This window comes from Vitis vinifera, chromosome 18 (genome assembly GCF_030704535.1).
Source record: "Vitis vinifera cultivar Pinot Noir 40024 chromosome 18, ASM3070453v1".
NCBI lineage: Eukaryota > Viridiplantae > Streptophyta > Magnoliopsida > Vitales > Vitaceae > Vitis > Vitis vinifera.
In genome coordinates this window covers 10,106,629-10,123,464 of record NC_081822.1, presented here as the reverse complement: position 1 = coordinate 10,123,464, position 16,836 = coordinate 10,106,629, and the positions used below count along the sequence as shown (strand labels likewise).

General features: G+C 35.4%; 2 protein-coding genes and 2 long non-coding RNA genes across 13 annotated transcripts; 2 read left to right on the top strand and 2 right to left on the bottom strand.

The window, feature by feature from the left end:
• Positions 1–885: 885 nt before the first annotated feature.
• Positions 886–5,137, bottom strand: LOC104882546 (probable 1-acyl-sn-glycerol-3-phosphate acyltransferase 4). Of its 6 annotated transcripts, XR_002028810.2 has the most exons (6): positions 5,031–5,105; positions 4,884–4,939; positions 4,080–4,172; positions 3,044–3,659; positions 2,627–2,757; positions 886–1,469 (listed from the first exon to the last, which is right to left on the bottom strand). It is a non-coding gene; the product is annotated as a probable 1-acyl-sn-glycerol-3-phosphate acyltransferase 4 (long non-coding RNA). The 6 variants fall into 6 exon arrangements; XR_002028808.2 differs by lacking the exon at positions 4,884–4,939 and having other exon boundaries at positions 5,031–5,133; XR_002028811.2 differs by lacking the exon at positions 4,080–4,172.
• Positions 5,138–5,187: 50 nt separating this feature from the next.
• On the top strand, positions 5,188–9,540 carry LOC109121392 (uncharacterized). The gene is made up of 3 exons (XR_788296.3): positions 5,188–5,278; positions 6,969–7,029; positions 8,817–9,540. It is a non-coding gene; the product is annotated as an uncharacterized LOC109121392 (long non-coding RNA).
• A 1,526-nt stretch (positions 9,541–11,066) lies between these two features.
• LOC100264245 (elongation of fatty acids protein 3-like) lies at positions 11,067–12,169 on the bottom strand. Its single transcript, XM_002283475.4, has one exon. It carries the CDS (start codon positions 12,167–12,169, stop codon positions 11,264–11,266), a length of 906 nt encoding a protein of 301 aa, XP_002283511.1. The 3' UTR covers positions 11,067–11,263.
• Positions 11,446–14,380, top strand: LOC100259073 (uncharacterized). 5 transcript variants are annotated; one of them, XM_059734941.1, is made up of 3 exons: positions 12,520–12,773; positions 13,500–13,586; positions 13,706–14,380. In XM_059734941.1, the coding sequence occupies exons 2-3, from the start codon at positions 13,566–13,568 to the stop codon at positions 14,198–14,200; spliced, it is 516 nt and encodes a 171-aa protein (XP_059590924.1). In that variant the 5' UTR covers positions 12,520–12,773; positions 13,500–13,565; the 3' UTR covers positions 14,201–14,380. The 5 variants fall into 5 exon arrangements, with proteins under 5 accessions (XP_010664648.1, XP_059590923.1, XP_059590924.1 ...); XM_002283498.5 differs by having other exon boundaries at positions 12,540–12,773; positions 13,477–13,586; XM_010666346.3 differs by having other exon boundaries at positions 11,446–12,773; positions 13,477–14,380.
• Positions 14,381–16,836: the final 2,456 nt, after the last annotated feature.

Sequence of the window (16,836 nt, the reverse complement as noted above, 5' to 3'; positions counted from 1 at the left end):
AAACTGATCTCAACTCTTGATTCTGCAGCAAGCTCAGCCCTAACAGAACACAAGCCAGAGCCTGGCTGACATCAATGAACTTGAGCAGAGATGGACCAGAGTTAGGTGGACTACATCTAAAAATTTATGAGGGTTAGTTGGAGGTATGAAAATATAACTCAACAAGCATGATGTTGTATGTTGTTGCTGGCACTTGAAGGGTATTTAGCAAGGCAGGGACACGCAAAGAAGGTCGACGTGGTTCTTTTGGCTCCCACAAACCATTTCCATCCCAACCTAACTTGATGACAACAATCGAACCACTTTCGGGTGATACTCAGAACAACCAACTCCTCCCTTTCTCTCTGTTTCTTTCTTGCTTAAGTAAATAGGTTTGAGTACTCTGCACATATAAGCCCTGTAATTTGGATACAGTCCAACTTCATTCGAGATAGACAAAGATAGAGGAAACTAAACACCAGTGAAATTTCAATGATAATTTCCGCTTCATAGGTTTTCACTTTGTTGATTGCCCATTGGATACTCAGTTCAAGAATGATTCAACAACCATTTGATCAGGAAACTGTCTTGGATATCCTGCATCTCCAAATCACAAACAGAAACTACAGGGATAAAATCATGAAACTACAAAGCTGAGAAACATAAAATGGTCACTCTTCAATTTCGTGGAAGATGATTAGATGATACTGAAAATATCAGAATGAAAGAGATCTGAAACAGAATTTAGCTTGAAACACGAAAACAGAGGCATAATCTGGCATGTAAAACAGAAACAATTGGAAGCTCCTTTTTGCCTTTCATTTAAGGCCTTTTGCCATGTCTTCTGAACATGGCTAAAGAGCTTCCTAAGCAACTCAAATTTCCTGTTAATGAAGGCAATCAAAATGATGAATTAACAAAACCCGACCACTTCTTTTGAGATATCCAACCAGTGTCACAAGAATCATTTGCACCTTCTGAGACACAAAACATTCCACAATCAAGTTCACAACAAGAACTTGTTATTGGTCATGTACAAATCTTTCAGCATAACTATTCATTTCGTTTTCTTGAAGCTTTATTTAACAAACCTAGAAAAGTCGAAGGTCTAATATCAAAAAAAGTAGAAGCAATATATGCACAAACTAAACTCACGTGTATCTTAAACCAAATGGATGAGAAAAAGGTAAGAAATGTAAATATGCCTGTCAGAGCAATCACTACTGAAAAATTTGCCAAGTACTTCATGATAGAAACTTCTCCTTCTGTTCCTTGATTGGGGAAATGCCCATGATAATTAAAATCGGAGAGCAACTGATCCTTGATCTGGAATGTATGAATCAACCAAGCTGCAGCCTCACTTTCAGTCTCTGGGATCTCATTGACAGGTATACGTCGAACATGCATGTGAACTTCTGAAGGATCCACGCCAAAGAGCACATCCAAGAAATTAGGGCATTGATGTTTGTAAGCAAAACTCACATCATAGACTGCATTGTTGAAAATAAGAACATAAGAAATATTTGGAGGGGCTAAAAGAGCTCAATAGTTGATAAAGAAAATGCCAAACCAAGAACTTCCCACATTTAGTGTCCATTTAAATGAGATAGCAGTTAAGAATTAGCAGATATGTGAAATACATATTTTTTAGTTAAGTGATTGCATTAAAATGAGAGCTAGGTTCTAAAAGCTATACAACCAGAAGTATTCTTTTTTATGAAGATTTAAGCTTCAGCATGAAGCCCATGAGGGTGTAAAACTATAGATCAGTCTGGAGTTAATTTTGACCTTGACTAATATGGCCCAAGGTGCAAGGAGAACTTGGTTTATTAAAAATTAGCTAATCCTCATGACTGATGCTCTGATTCTTTTAGATCACACCAGTTTAACCACCTCCCACCCCAAAATAAAAGAGAAAAAATGAAGCAGCTGAATCAAATTGTGAATTCACAACCATTGTTGTGTTAACTTTTACACAAAGCAATTAAGCAAAACCAAGAGTCAGGTTATCCAACAGCCTATAAAGCATAAATCAGCAGACATGGAAGCTAGCCGTGATATATATAGAACAATGACACATGGGGTATATGGATGAGTGATAATAAGACCAAATTCTGAAACAATAGAGTAGAACCCTCTTATAGAAATTAAAATCTATAGGAGCTGCCAAAGACGATTTATTCCTCTCTTGAGAAAAGTTCTAAACTAGTTATGGAATCTGGAGGCATACGAAACCTCACATCTTAAAACAAAGCTTTTCACTTTAAGAATGTCACAATCACGATTCTATAATGAATAAATTCATTAATCATTTATGGATTAAAGAGAAAGGAAAAGAAAAGAAAGAGAGGAGTGAAATAAGAGTTTACTTGCCTCCAAAAATCACAACATATGTTACCAAAGTTTAATCTTACATGTCATCAATACCCTCAATCAGTAGTCATAAAGACAACTGTTCCCTAACTACAACAAATGATCAAAATAATGCCCATAACAACAAATAACACATGCTAACTTCTCTGAATCACAGGAGTGATATTTTCTACTGCATATAGAGAAAATGGTGACAACAGCATTGCAGAATATAAGGATATTGGAAGAATAAGATGGCAATATAAAATTTTAAGCACATCTATGAAGAAAGAACCTGCATCCAAGGATCCTCTTAGAACTTCCAAGCAAGCACAGAAACCCCTCGTTTTAGGAAGCAGCACATTGTTCAGTACAGGCAGTCCATTTTCAGCTGCAAATTTCTGACTCCTTTTGCACTTCTCTTCACTGTAGAAATTGCAAAATAAATTCTCAACTTATTAATTGGATGATGAAATACAATAATGGCACATACAACTTGCATACAAACTAGATATTGACAAATCCAAAACATGTCCAGGATCATCATTGGCTGTAGAAACTAGAAAGCATATCAGGAAAGACAATATCTACAAATATGCAGCCTATGAATTAGTCTCAAAATATTTCACGTCGAAAAGAAATGTCCTCTTTCTTGTCTAAAGAAAGCTGCATACACATGAATTTTAAGAAACATAAAGGAAAAGACTATTACGTAAAATCAGTTCCTTCAGGGAAGACAGCAAGCCACAAGGGATCTGCAGGATTAATAAAAGTCGACAGTTTTTGGCGCAAAATTGGCTCATCAACTTCCCACTTCCTCTCCACGGATATGAACTCCAAAAGGTGAAATCCCCAACCAAGGACAGGTAATTTCATCAAACTGCTCTTTAGAATATATTTGATGTAGCCCAAGCAACCCTTCCGCATTGCAAGATTCCAGAAATACATCCAATCAACCTCTGTTCTGTGGTTGGCAATAAGCAAAACACGCTGGTCTTCAGGAACAGTTTCTCCAGAAAAAATGAATTTAGTCTTGTTTATCTTTTCAAATAGAAAGGGCCACAAGGCTAGCCAAAGACCAAAAATGAAAGAAGTTGTTCTCCTACTGTAGCGTATGCTAAACAGCCGCATCAGGCCAGCAGCCAGAGGTCCCAAATACACTAAAAACATAAATGCAGTTGAAAGAAAAAACACTAAACATATCAGTCCCCTTAAGATCCTGAGAAGACTCAAAGGGCGGTGTTTTAATCCATTGTTAGAACTGAGGGACCTCCAGAATTCCATCTCCAAAGAACTGCTCAAATTGCAGACCTCCTTCCACACTGCAACTGCAAATTCATTCAAGGAAACAAGTCACAAAATCATTTGAGATGTTCCATTAATGATGAAAAAAAAATGACAACAGCAGCCATCAAAATGGACAAATCATAGGCTTCATGCTCCTTTCAAATGGATTCTCTAAATTTCTTTTCCTTTGGGCAATGATACACCATGTAATTATTATTGTCATTGAAGATTTGGGGAAATAGTGAATCAAAGTCCATTCAGAAGCTATATATAGTGTTGCTTACTCTTGCAAAATCATGTACTAAAAACCAATTCTTTCCCATGTTAATAATGAACAAGTAGGCACCAACGCATAGAATGCCTTTATTAATGTCATGACTTCCCCAAATGATATCTCAAATAAAAAATAAAACACTCCATAAATATCTAAAAATTTACATGATATATGTTATCATGCCTACCTCAAAAATCATATGGAGAACTCATTCAGATAATCATTTTTCTTTCATTTCTACTGTAAGTTTGCCCTCCCATCATTTCAAATATTGAACTTCCTGGAAGTATGACATTAGAATCATAAAGCAGTGCACCAAAAGTAAGAAAAAGAAATAACATCTTTTAAATATTTCAAATGGGTTTTAGTTTTAGATGTCTCGTCTTATAACCAACCCACAGAGAGTCATGTTAAGCATACTTTGTATTCTAAGAAGCCTCTAGTCCCCACCAGTCCCCACCAGTCCCAACCTTAAAGGGAGAACAGAAATGGCAGTTTAGGCTATGTCTGGAACTGTTTCAAGAATCTTTAACATGTTTGATATAGTCAATTATTTTCAAAATAAGTTTTTGAGAATTATTCAGAAAATACCATGTTTTATAAAAACATATTTTTATTATTTCCAGCCTTTCTTTTTTCGAGGTAAAAGTTATTTTTAAGAAATATTTGGAAACAGGAAAATAAATCGAAGACGTCCAAATTTCCAAACTTTTATTCTAAAATTGGGAGAACAGAAAAAATTATTTTTTGAGAATTGATTTGTTCCCAAACAGACCCATAAATTCTTGTTTACACTCAAATCCAATCCACCCACTTCCTCCCCCTCCTCTTCTCACCCATAATACGAGTCCAAATCTTCCCTAAATCCAAGGCAAATTATACAGAAATGTTCATTGAGGTTTTACGATGCTATTCATTTTATAAGGCAACTACTGTTCTATTCATGGCATCGGTAAGGACACTTTGGATGGAATATATAAACCTAACATACCCAATCAATCCACATGTCCAATCGATCCACCAAACATTCACATGCGTTCCACCAACCTTAAAAGGGATTTCTGGTAATGAATCAAAGATGAATAGATGTATAACCATGAAGCCACAATGAGCAGAAAAAGAGAAAATGGTGGCATACCATAGTCGATGGGTTAGGACGAGTGGTGGAGCCTCGCCTGGAGGTGAGAGTCATTTTTGGTTCCCTTGAATGTGAAAAAATGGCAAGTGGCCAATGGGGCGTATTGCTTTTCGATTACAGCATAGACGGACCCACCCACCAATTCTTTGTGAGAGAAGCGGTCGGTTCCCAAACGCTGTCGGCGTCAGGGTTCATTCAGACGCTCTTTACTCTCTTCCTCCTTTGGGCCCCTCCCTCGTTTTCTTGAAGTAAGTAAACTTCTTCTATGCATTAAATTATATGGGTATTGTTGATTTGAAGGCATCAAGTGTTAATAATTGGATTTTTTATTAATCTTTTCATTCTCTACCAACCGTCTTGCTATTAGATGGTCATGGTACTGACAATCGTTGAATCGGAAGCCATTAAGGAATTCGATTCGGTTTGATCTTCATTCTCTACCAACCATCTTATCATGCTAATTGTTGACGTGGAAGCCATTAATGATTGGATTTCGGATCAATCTTTATTTTCCACCGACTGCCCTGTTACTGAATCATATCGGATTTGCTTTACCATTTCTTGTTTTGATTTCAATTATGTGATGTTATCATTGGTTTAATGCTAAATCATATTTGGATGTTGTCTAACTTCAACTTTTAGCCATAAAAGTGGAATCACTATATGATTAAATTTTATTAGTACCTTTTGAATATTTTCAATATGTTCTATACAAGTGGAACTAATTATCATTGGCATGAATAAATTTTGTTTTCAAAACTAGTACCTTTTAAATGTTCTCATTTAAGATATAGATAATTTTAAGATTTAGTATATTTTATCTGTTTTATATTTTATTCATTCACATTCAAAATTTAATATTTTATCTTCTAATTTTATTGAATAACAACATTTAACCCTGATTACAAAACCTATCAAAAACATTACTTTTTTTTTTTTTTTAAACTTAAAGTCGAATAGAAGGTTAAAGTTTAATAGAATAAACTTCAAATTTACAACTTTAAAGTGAAATTATTCATGCGTTTTTAAAATATAACAATTATTAATTTTAACTTTTTTTTTAAAAAAAAAAAGAGATATATATATATATATATATTCATGATTTTTGCATGCAATTGAGAAGTGTAATTAGCTTTGAACTTAAGATAACATAAGTTTTTATTCACATTTTAGTATTGGTTTTTTTGGGATAAAGCCGTCGAGTTTTGAGTAGGAGGGTTGAAGTGTATAAACACATCAAAGAGTGGCAGGGTAAAATGCATGTACCCCATAATTTTAATATTTGTAAGAAATTTAATTAAATCTTGATTTGAATACAATTCTTATTTTTGTTTTCCAAATTTACAAAATAATACTAGTTTTTAATAAGATATCACAACTTTAGATATTTGTATTGAAAAATTAATGCTTTTAAAATTTTTTAAAAAGATTTAAAGGTATTAAAAAAATGTTACTAACTCAAAATTTAATTTTTTAAAGTAATTTTTAAAAATAAGATAAATTATTTTATCTCTCTCTTTTTTATTTATTTATACATAAAATTTATTATCATGTTTTACTTTTAAAAATAAACAATAATAAAAATGTATTTAGTGTTGGAATTTTTTATGTGTGGACTTACATAATCAATGTGATAATGTCATAAATCAATGTTATTTTATTTTTTTGCATTGTGGTCCATAATGGGGTTGGACACATATTGTTGCTTGATTTTTTATGGACTCACCCTAATTCACTTGACTGACCCATTAAGTCAAGTGATTCAAATAATGTGTGTAATATGTGATATATATATATATATAAGTGCAAAGAAAGACTTCTTCTTCTTGGGCTAAAAAAGGGCACGCACTACACATTTGTCTTGAGAGCACACACAAATTGAATCTTGGGTGTAGAAAGGGAAGAGCTCATTGAACCCGAATTTTCATATCATCACAGATTGAACATATTATTGGACACCAGTGGAGCACGAAAATGACTTTCCATGACATTAATTAAGGTAAGCATTTCATTTATTACCATTTAATGTATGCTTTAAGGTCTACATGTGATCGTATGTCGTTTAAAATTTCATCAATTGGTATCAGAGCTATACATGGATGACATTTGAATTGCATATTTGGGTTATTTTGGGTTTCCCGTTTTCTGGTTTGGAAGCCATTTTTGAAGTTTTTTTTTTTATCATTTGGTGTTGATTCTTGGTTTTCAAGCCCAATTGATGTTGGAGACTTGTAAAAAATATTGTTTGGAGCAAAACCTTTTTTTTTTATATGGTTTTTGGAGCTCATTTGATGGGATTTTGAAAATTAGGGCTTATTTTGGTTTTTCATTTTATGCGTTTTTTTGTGTAATTTTTGGGTTTAGATTGAAGGATTGATGTTTGAGGATGAAAACCTAAGTGTTTTTGTTGGAAAATGCACAAAATTTTTGCCAAAAAAAAAAAAATTCTCCAGAATAACTAGGTCGTGTTCAGTTTGGTGGAGAAGATGAACAATGCATGATGACGTCATCATGACATCATAAAAAAACTTTTTTTTTGTTGTCTTGGTATTCTTGGAATTATTATGCATTTGTTAAATTTGGTTTTATTGGGACAATTATTATTATTATTGTTCTTTATGGTATAATTTTTTATCTTATACCAATAATGTTGTCCTAAACCATTTTTGTTAAATATTGAAATTTACTATGACAATAAAGAACACTTGTGTAATTGCCTATCACAATTCCAAGTGTGTTAAGCTGTGCAAATTAAATATTTGAGTTTATCATGACAATAGTGAACATCTATGTGGTTGCCTATCGTGATCCTATATGTGTTAAATTGTCTTTGTTGAAATATTTTATTTCCCACTTTTGGTTGTTTTATTATTGTGATTACTAAGGTCCATACGGGTATTGTAATTGTCCTATCGATAATTATAATACTTGATAGGATGCTTAGATTGGTGAAGGAAATTAATTATATATTATAAATCGTATTAATTTTCTTTTGCCTTTTCGGTAATAAAATTAGTTCTTCTTTGTTGTAATATTTAATTAGTTGTCCTTACCGCTGTGAAATTTCGAGATTCCAAGTTATTGCTAAATTGAGAAATTCTAGAAATTATAAAATAACATGATATTGTAGTAACATGCATATTGTTTAATTTTGCTATTTTCCAGCTACTAGCAATCCTGGAATTACTCTGCAATTATTTGCCATCAAGCCTCTTACTGGAAATAATTTTGAAGAATGGTATGAGTATATCAATTTGCATATGACTTTGCACAATTTGGACTTGGCTTTGAGAGTTTATGAGCCAAGTAAGCCTATTGATGTCACCCAAAATGGTTTTAAAGAGAATACAGTTGATAAATGCATATATTTGAGGGTCAGTGGGAGTAGTTACATATTTCTTGTTTTATATGTTGATGATATACTACTCGCATCAAATGATTCTGACTTGTTGATTGAGACAAAGCACATGTTGTCAACCCATTTTGACATAAAGGATCTCGATGAGGCTTCTTATATTTTAGACATAAAGATTCTTCGTGATAGGGCTAATGAGGTGCTTAAATTGTCTCAAAGAACCTCTATTGAGAAGATATTGAAGATGTTCAATATGCACAACTATAGTTCTACTAGAGCGCCAATTGTGGAGGGTGATAAGTTTTCAAAGGCTCAGTGTCCTTAAAATGATGATGAGAGAGAGGAAAGAAGAATCATTTCTTATTCATTTTTGGTTGACAGTCTTATGTATGTTCAAGTATGTACACACACTAATATTGTTTTTGTTGTAGGCATGTTGGGAAGATACTTGAACAATCCTGGGAGTTAACATTGGAAAGCTGCTAAGAAGGTCCGGTCCTTAGGTATTTGCAAGGAACTAAGGACTTAATGTTGACATATCAACACACCAATATACTTGATGTAGTTAGGTTTTGTGATGCTAATTTTGCTGGCTGCATAGATGGTAAGAAATCCACTACGGGCTATATTTTTGTGATGACAAGATAAGTTGTATCTTGGAAAAATATCAAGCAGACACTTACAACATCCTCAACTATGGAGACAAAGTATGTGACATGTTATGAGGCTTGTTGTCATGCTATATGGATGCGAAATTTTATTTCAGCTTTGGGAATTGTTGACTCCATTTCTAGACCGTTGAAATTATTTTGTGATAATTCTGCAGCTATTGCTTTCTCTAAGAACACTAGGAGCACTTCTCGCTCCAAGCATATTGATGTAAAGTTCTATTTTGTTAAAGAGAAAGTGACAAAGTCTCTTATTGATATTGAGCACATGCCAACAAAAGGTATGTTGGCGGATCCACTAACAAAAGACTTACCCATAGTTGTGTTTCATGATCATGTATCTTAAATGGGGTTGGTGGGAGCCTAGGTTGCATTAAGTTAGTGTGAGACATTTTTGGTATTATAATATTTTGCTATTGTTGGAAGGATTGTTATTTTGTATATTTCCCTGTGAATCAAGCAATGAAGCATGTATGATTGGTTTTGATTATTTGTTTTGATGAGATTTTATGAGACATTGATTTATGATTATGTATATGTTATGATGTTTGAATATGTAGTCCAAGTGGGAGAATTGTTGGAATTTTTTTGTGTGGACTTACATAATCAATGTGATAACGTCATAAATCAATGTTATTTTATTTTTTTGCATTATGGTTCATAATGGGGCTGGACATATATTGTTGTTTGATTTTTTATGGGCTCACCCTAATTTACTTGATTGACCCATTAAGTCAAGTGGTTCAAATAATGTGTGTAATATGTGATATATATATAAGTGCAAAGGAAGACTTCTTCTTGTTGGGCTGAAAAAGGGCACGCACTACACACTCATTTTGAGAGCACACACAGACTGAATCTTGGGTGTAGAAAGGGAAGAGTTCATTGAATCCGAATTTTCATATCATCATGGATTGAGCATATTCTTGGACATCAGTGGAGCACGAAAATGGTTTTCCATGACATTAATTAAGGTAAACATTTAATTTACTACCATTTAATGTATGCTTTAATGTCTATATGTGATTATATGTCGTTTAAAATTTCATCATTTAGGACCTATTTAGTAATGGTTTTTGAGAACAATTTTAAGTTTTTCAAAATAAAAAATCTATGAAAATACATTTGATATTTAAAAACCGTTTTATTATTAAGAAGAGAAAATAGCATGTTTTCAAAAAATATTTTTTAATTATTTTATATTATTCTTATGTGTTTTTTGAGAATTGTTTTAAAATATAATTATAGAATAATTAAAAATATAAGATTAGATATAAAAATTATTTTTAAAATATATTTTAAAATATTAATAGTAGATTAAAAACATTTTAGATTTTTAAATTGATTTTTATTTTACAAAACATTAAATAACAATTTAAAAAAATTATTATCAAAAATTATTTTTAATAATCGTTTTAAAAAATAGCTATCAAACAAATCATCGAATTTCCACGTTCTAATTGAGAAACAAATATGTCATGTTTGCATTCGAGCTTCAAACATTGTTGAAGTTGTATCACTCATTCCAAATATGCTTTGTAAATATGTGCATCTTGAAGGTTGTTTTTGGAATTTCAAAGTCTTCGTCAAATCAATTTTTCTATTTCGTGTTCGGAGGAGTATACTGTGATGGGGAAGTCAATATTTTATTATTTTGAACTAAAATTGTTAATTTTCTTTACGTAATGCATTTTGTTGCCTATGGCAATTAAATTTTTATATAAGACAAGACTATGAAAGTTGGAACAGACCAAGCAACCGCATCCAATAAAAAAATTTAGGAATGCCGAAAATAAGAAGCTTCCCCCCCCTTAAACTAATACCACGGCATCCTGCTATTACTTTTCAATTCATGCGCCATATCATGTGGAATGATCCCATTTACTTAAAAAGAGGGTGAAAGGCTGCATTTTGACTTGAGGAAAGAATTTAAAACGTGAGCATCGGTTGCTTCAACTTTTTTCAAACCCTAATTTTTTTTTTTTTTTTTTCAGTTGCCGGCACAGAAAGAAAGCAACAGAACTTGTATACATACTATATATGTCCTTTGAAAGGAAGAAGGCAAGAGCACCGCCATTTACATAATTTTTTTTTAAAAAAGGGGTGTTACTTTGTCCCTGTTTTAGGGATTTATAACCAAAGAAAGAATAAAAAAGTGGGAAAAAAAAAGAGAAAAGAAAAAAGAAAAAGGAAAAAACAGGGGATGCTGCTCAACCGTTCTTTGCTTTTACAGTCAACTGATCCTCCATCATCTCTGAACCGGTGCGGTGACGGGTTGACGAAGAATCGGGTTGAACAAGCGGAGCATCCTCCCTTCTGCTCAAATGCATCTTGACATAGAAGTTCAAGAAGAGCAAAAGAATAAAAGCATTGAGGACGGAATTGAATACGCAAGCACCAATGCCATTGCACCCACCTTTCAGAAAATGCAAAAAAAGCACCCCAAAATGCCAAACCAGGTTACATCCCAGCAGAATCATCTGACAGTTTACAACGAATGGAGGGCACGCGCTAGGCAGCCCAATCGCTGTCCAAAATCGGTACCCATAAACCATTGAGTAAACCAGCGTCATCGACAGTATCGCCAAAACTTGAAACGATTGCGAGAACTCCAGCCACAGATACGACGTGCACAAGAGAATCGACTGATTGAACACCTGAAAGAAGGCAAGCCTCCGCCGCCGGAGAACCTTTAAGTAGGTACGGAAAAGGTGGAGGAAGCGGGAGAGGTAGAAGACGTATGACCAGAAGAAGACGCGCCCCGAAGGGCGCGTGCCTAGGGGAAAGCAGAAGAGCCACTGGAGAGGAGTCTTAGACCGGCGCCAGAACCACCGTGTGTCGCGGATCTCGGCGGCCGCGGAGAAGAGTATTCCGACGAAGATGAGAACCGATATTAAAGCCATGGCGAGGCTGTGGAGAGCCGGGATAGGGCCCAAAGGGACGGGGCGGCGGCGGCGGATGAGTAGGAGAAAGAGATGGAGGAAGGCGGCAGTGGCGATGTATGCGGCGATGGAGGTGAATAGAAACGACCATGTGGAGCCCCATGATTGGCTGTGGCTCCATCGGAATCTTACTATGCAGGGGTGCTCCGCCAACCAGTATTTAATGCTCTGCATCACAAATGCGTGTATCTCCTAAAATCGAACTGATCCCTTTCTTCAATTGACTTGTTTTATCTTTCGTCGGTGAGTGTGTTTCAGTACGTCGGTCCAAAATGGATGCCAATGGCTTCACTTATATCATATCAACGATGAGTTACCTTAGAATGTTCCAAAGTATAGACCCTTCAACCCACACATCAAAACTCGTATTTAACTTTACAAAATATAAACGAGCCAAATACCTCCTCCTCCAAATCCAATCACCCGCCGTGACGTAAGTCTTCCGGATCCAACGTGCCTAACCTTATCGCGTAACTTTTACACCGTTGATTAGCCATCCAGAGTCCCATGATTTATCCAACGGTGTTTAAGCCAAGAGAGAGAAGAGCACCAATAATGGAACGCCAGGTGGACAACGACGCGTCTATTCCAGATACGCCCCCAAACATAGTACTCACGCGTTGCTTCCTGCCAGGCTGCCACCCCCCACCGTCAAACTATATCTTGGAAATTTCGTAGTGATTTCTCGGCTTATAGGATCCTCCTATTTGGACTTCTGAACGGTCCATCCGTCGGTGGTGGGTCGCTCGGCCGATCAATCGATAACTCTGTTCCTACGGTCAGTAATCTCTATCTTTTACATTTAGATCTCGATTTTCATTTCTCCGATTGTGTTGGATCTGATTTCTGGAGTTTTTGATTAACATGGCTTTGTGTTTTGATTACTAATCCATGTTTTTCGATTTGCAATCGAAATAAGGTGTTTCCGAATATCCGAGATCTGGGGTTTTTGTTGTTCAATCAATATCGTTTCAATAGGGTTTTCTGATTCTATTTTCCAGTCGGTCTATTCCCCGTTAACCGTTCGGAAAAGATGAAGGAAAATGGTACTAAACCTAATTGATGTATCAGGCGTCGTTTGGTTGCCTGGAGAACTTGGAATTGGGATTGAAGGACCCCAACTTGGATTTGGAATTACATCCCCAACAGCAACACGGCGTTTGATATTGGGGATTGGTTCCTTAAGGTTACTGGAAACCTAGGGTTTCTATATGTGGATGGGTTTAAGTAGTGTTTTTTTCTGGCCATGTGTTTGTTACATATCTAAATGTGATTTCCAGATCTTACAAAAGGGGCCTTTTGTTAATCACTTTGTTTTATCTTGCAATTTGGATTGTGTTGCTGCAATCTAGTGCTTTTCATTGCAATTTGGATTATTATTAATGAAAATCAACTAATTGAGTGACTTCCATTCGGAGAACGTTGTGCTCTTCTATTGTTATTGCTGCTTTTGATTGAAAGGGTTTAATATGATTTCATAGGCATTCTACTTTTTGCCGATCAGAGATGACGAGTGGGTTTGGGGAATCAACAAGCAGGCCACCCCAAAGCCCTTCTTTCTCTAGCAATAATGGTAGCAACAGTGATGCTGGTAATTTTGAATGCAATATATGCTTTGACTTAGCTCAAGACCCAATTGTGACTCTCTGCGGCCACCTCTTCTGCTGGCCTTGCCTTTATAAGTGGCTTCATATTCATTCACATTCCCAGGAATGCCCTGTTTGTAAAGCTCTTGTTGAGGAGGAGAAGTTGGTTCCCCTCTATGGTCGGGGAAAGACATCAACAGATCCAAGATCGAAGTCCATTCCAGGTATTAACATTCCAAATCGTCCAACAGGCCAGCGACCTGAAACGGCTCCTCCACCAGATGCAAATCATTTTATGCAACATGGGTTTGGGTTCATGGGAGGCTTAGGGGGATTTGCACCAATGGCAACTGCAAGATTTGGGAACTTCACATTGTCTGCGGCTTTTGGTGGGCTTTTCCCATCGCTATTTAACCTTCAAGTGCATGGATTCCCTGATGCTACCATGTATGGGCCAGCTGCTGGTTTCCCATATGGATTTTCTAATTCATTTCATGGTGGACATGCTCATGGATTCCCTCAGCATCCACCAACTCAAGGGCAACAAGCAGATTACTATCTGAAGATGCTGTTCTTGATGATTGGTGTCTTTGTGATCATTGCCCTAATTTGGTCATAGATTAAATTTTCTGGCAGAGTGCAAACTGCTAACGGATGTTTAGGTTTGTTAATCTGATGCGCTTGTAAATTGGTTTCGGCATTTGATTCTTACTTTTTTTGAACTAAGCAAATTGTCCATATGGTATTCTCTATCTGTACTCTTTATCTGTTTTTGTGTCTATCAACAGTACTTGGAGTCTGACTTGCATTCTCTCATAGATGTATTGCATGATCTCTCTCTCTCTATCAAATGGAAGGAATGGGTCAATGCCGCAATGTGATGTAGCAGAGTAGTGGTTTATTTATTTATTTATCTATTCACTGATTGGATTATCCTATTTGTGAAAGTGTTGGCATATTATGATTTCTGCAATTTCAGAACTTGCAGACTTGGAAGTTTTTTTATTTTTTATCTAACGTATTTTTATTTATTCTTTCTTTTTTTTTTAACTTTGACAAAAACCTTGGAAATTTGTTTTTTGCTTGGCTGGGGGTAGGGGCATGATTTGTGTTTGTTGCTTACTGGTTAGATTGCATTGCATTGGGATTGCTTTAATTAGTTGGTGACTCAAATCAAAATAATAAATCTTATATGCTTCTTTCATTACCTTCTTTTGTTAGCAGTGAAATTATCCATGTGGTGTACTTATTCATACAATTCTAGCAGTTATTGTTCTCATCATCAGTTCTTGGAATCCAACTTGCATGTTCTTATAGATGTATTTCATAATCTCTCTCTCTCTCTCCCTCTCTCTCTCATAGAAGGAATGGGCCATTATGGCATGTAATGTAGCACATCAGTAGTATATTGTTATTATTTTTACTACAATACTTTTCTTACTTATCAAAAAAAAAAAAATTGCTATTATTTTTACTAGTTCCCTTTTGAACCTGTTTGTGGTAGTGTTGACATATGATGTGTAATTTCAAATCATGTCAATTTGGAATTTTTTATTTTTTAATTTAATTTTATTTTATTTGTTTGTTTAAACTTTTGATAAACAACTTGGACTTTTTTTTTTCTTTCCTCTTTTGGGTTGGGTGGGGGGTTAAGGGCACATCTTGTTCTTATCTTTTACTAGGTTGGATTGATTTTTGGATTGCTTCAATTAGTTGGTAACTACTAATCAAGATAACAAATGTAAATGCTTTTTCTATGACTTGGGCTTTTGAACCTGTGTTTTATGAGACATTACCATGATTGGGAGTTAGTCAGTTTTGACTGTCTGTTAAGGATCCTCTAAGTGGAGGTGGGGCTCTGTAAAGGGGTTCCAAGTATGTGATGTCCTTGGTTAATCTTTAGATTCTTATTCTGGAGTCAGAAGGTGGAGTGCTCTTTTCTATCACGAGTGTTTAGTGTTCATGGACTCCTATGAAAATGGGTGTATTTAGTGAATCGTATTTGCTTAACAGTGAAAAAGAGTCGTTTAATCACATTCTAATCCATTATGGTAAACTTGGGGTTAGTGACAGATGTCAATATATGTTTTGGTATCTCATTGGTGCACCCTAATTCAAAGAGAGAGATGTGTAATTGAAGCCCTTCCTCTCTGATTCTTTGTACCATGTCAGTCTCCTGTTTTGATTAATCAGGCATGATTATCCTTTAGGCTTTAGTTTCTTCTCTCTATCCTGGTTTCTGTTGGCTATTTTACTTTGTCAACCGAATTGGTGAAGATTTGGTATGCACAAGTGAAGATGTTTCTTGCTAGCAATTTTTTGAGATCATGATGGATTCTAAGCTTCATATCCTATAACAAGGTAAGACAACATTGATTTGAGCCAATGGCATATGCAGACTATTATTAGAACTTGTGACTTTTTAGCTGAGCTTGGTGGTATGCATGTTTTGGCATTGTAATGGGGTCCAGTGCTCAGATGCAAGAGTGCCTTCCTAGTGCTATGTTCCAGCTTGCTTAATTAGATTTGTTGTTTTATCTTTTTTTCTTTTTTAATTATTTTTATTTTTTAATTTGAAGAAGGAATTGTAGTTTTAATAGAGGAGCTGGTGCATTACGTGTCCCTTTGAATTTCTTATGACTAATCTGAGCTATATAGTTTTTGTAACTTCTGCTTTTTGAAGGGTAACGAAGCAAGCTTTGTATGTCTGAGTGCTAAACCTTGATCTTGGTTGGCCCATAGGTGCGAGGCGTGTACTTCACAAGAAACAATTCCTTCCGAATATACATTTTTACTCATTTTATTTCCTGATTGGTCAATATGTCAACCTTTGGTGCTTTGAAGGATGAGCTAGTGGAGATCTACCTTGGTTCTCTTGGTGGTGGCCCCAGCTTTGAGGAGTTTCTGTTTCCATAGCGTGATGCTCCAAACCTAAATCTTTCAGTTTATCAATATAAATGCTCATTTTTTTAGGTTGCGTAGTCTCCCTCCCAAGGAGGAACCGGCATTAATTGACTGGAGCTGCTCTGGAATCAGCTTCAAGTGGTGTTTGGTGGTGGGAAGAGAAGCCCCACGCTAATTGCCATAATTGTGTAGGCGTGTTGACCCCCTTTTTTCTTAACTTCCTCCATACATTAAATTATATGCCCATTAATAATTGGATTTTGGAGTACTCTTTTTATCATTAGTGATTGTTGAATTGGAAGACATTAATTATTGGATTTGGATTGATGTTTCATTTTCTACCAACCATCT

Bases quoted from the DNA above. Each gene is read 5' to 3' on its own strand.
- LOC100264245 (XM_002283475.4), bottom strand. From the start codon at position 12,169: ATGCAGAGCATTAAATACTGGTTGGCGGAGCACCCCTGCATAGTAAGA.
- LOC100259073 (XM_010666346.3), top strand. From the start codon at position 13,502: ATGACGAGTGGGTTTGGGGAATCAACAAGCAGGCCACCCCAAAGCCCT.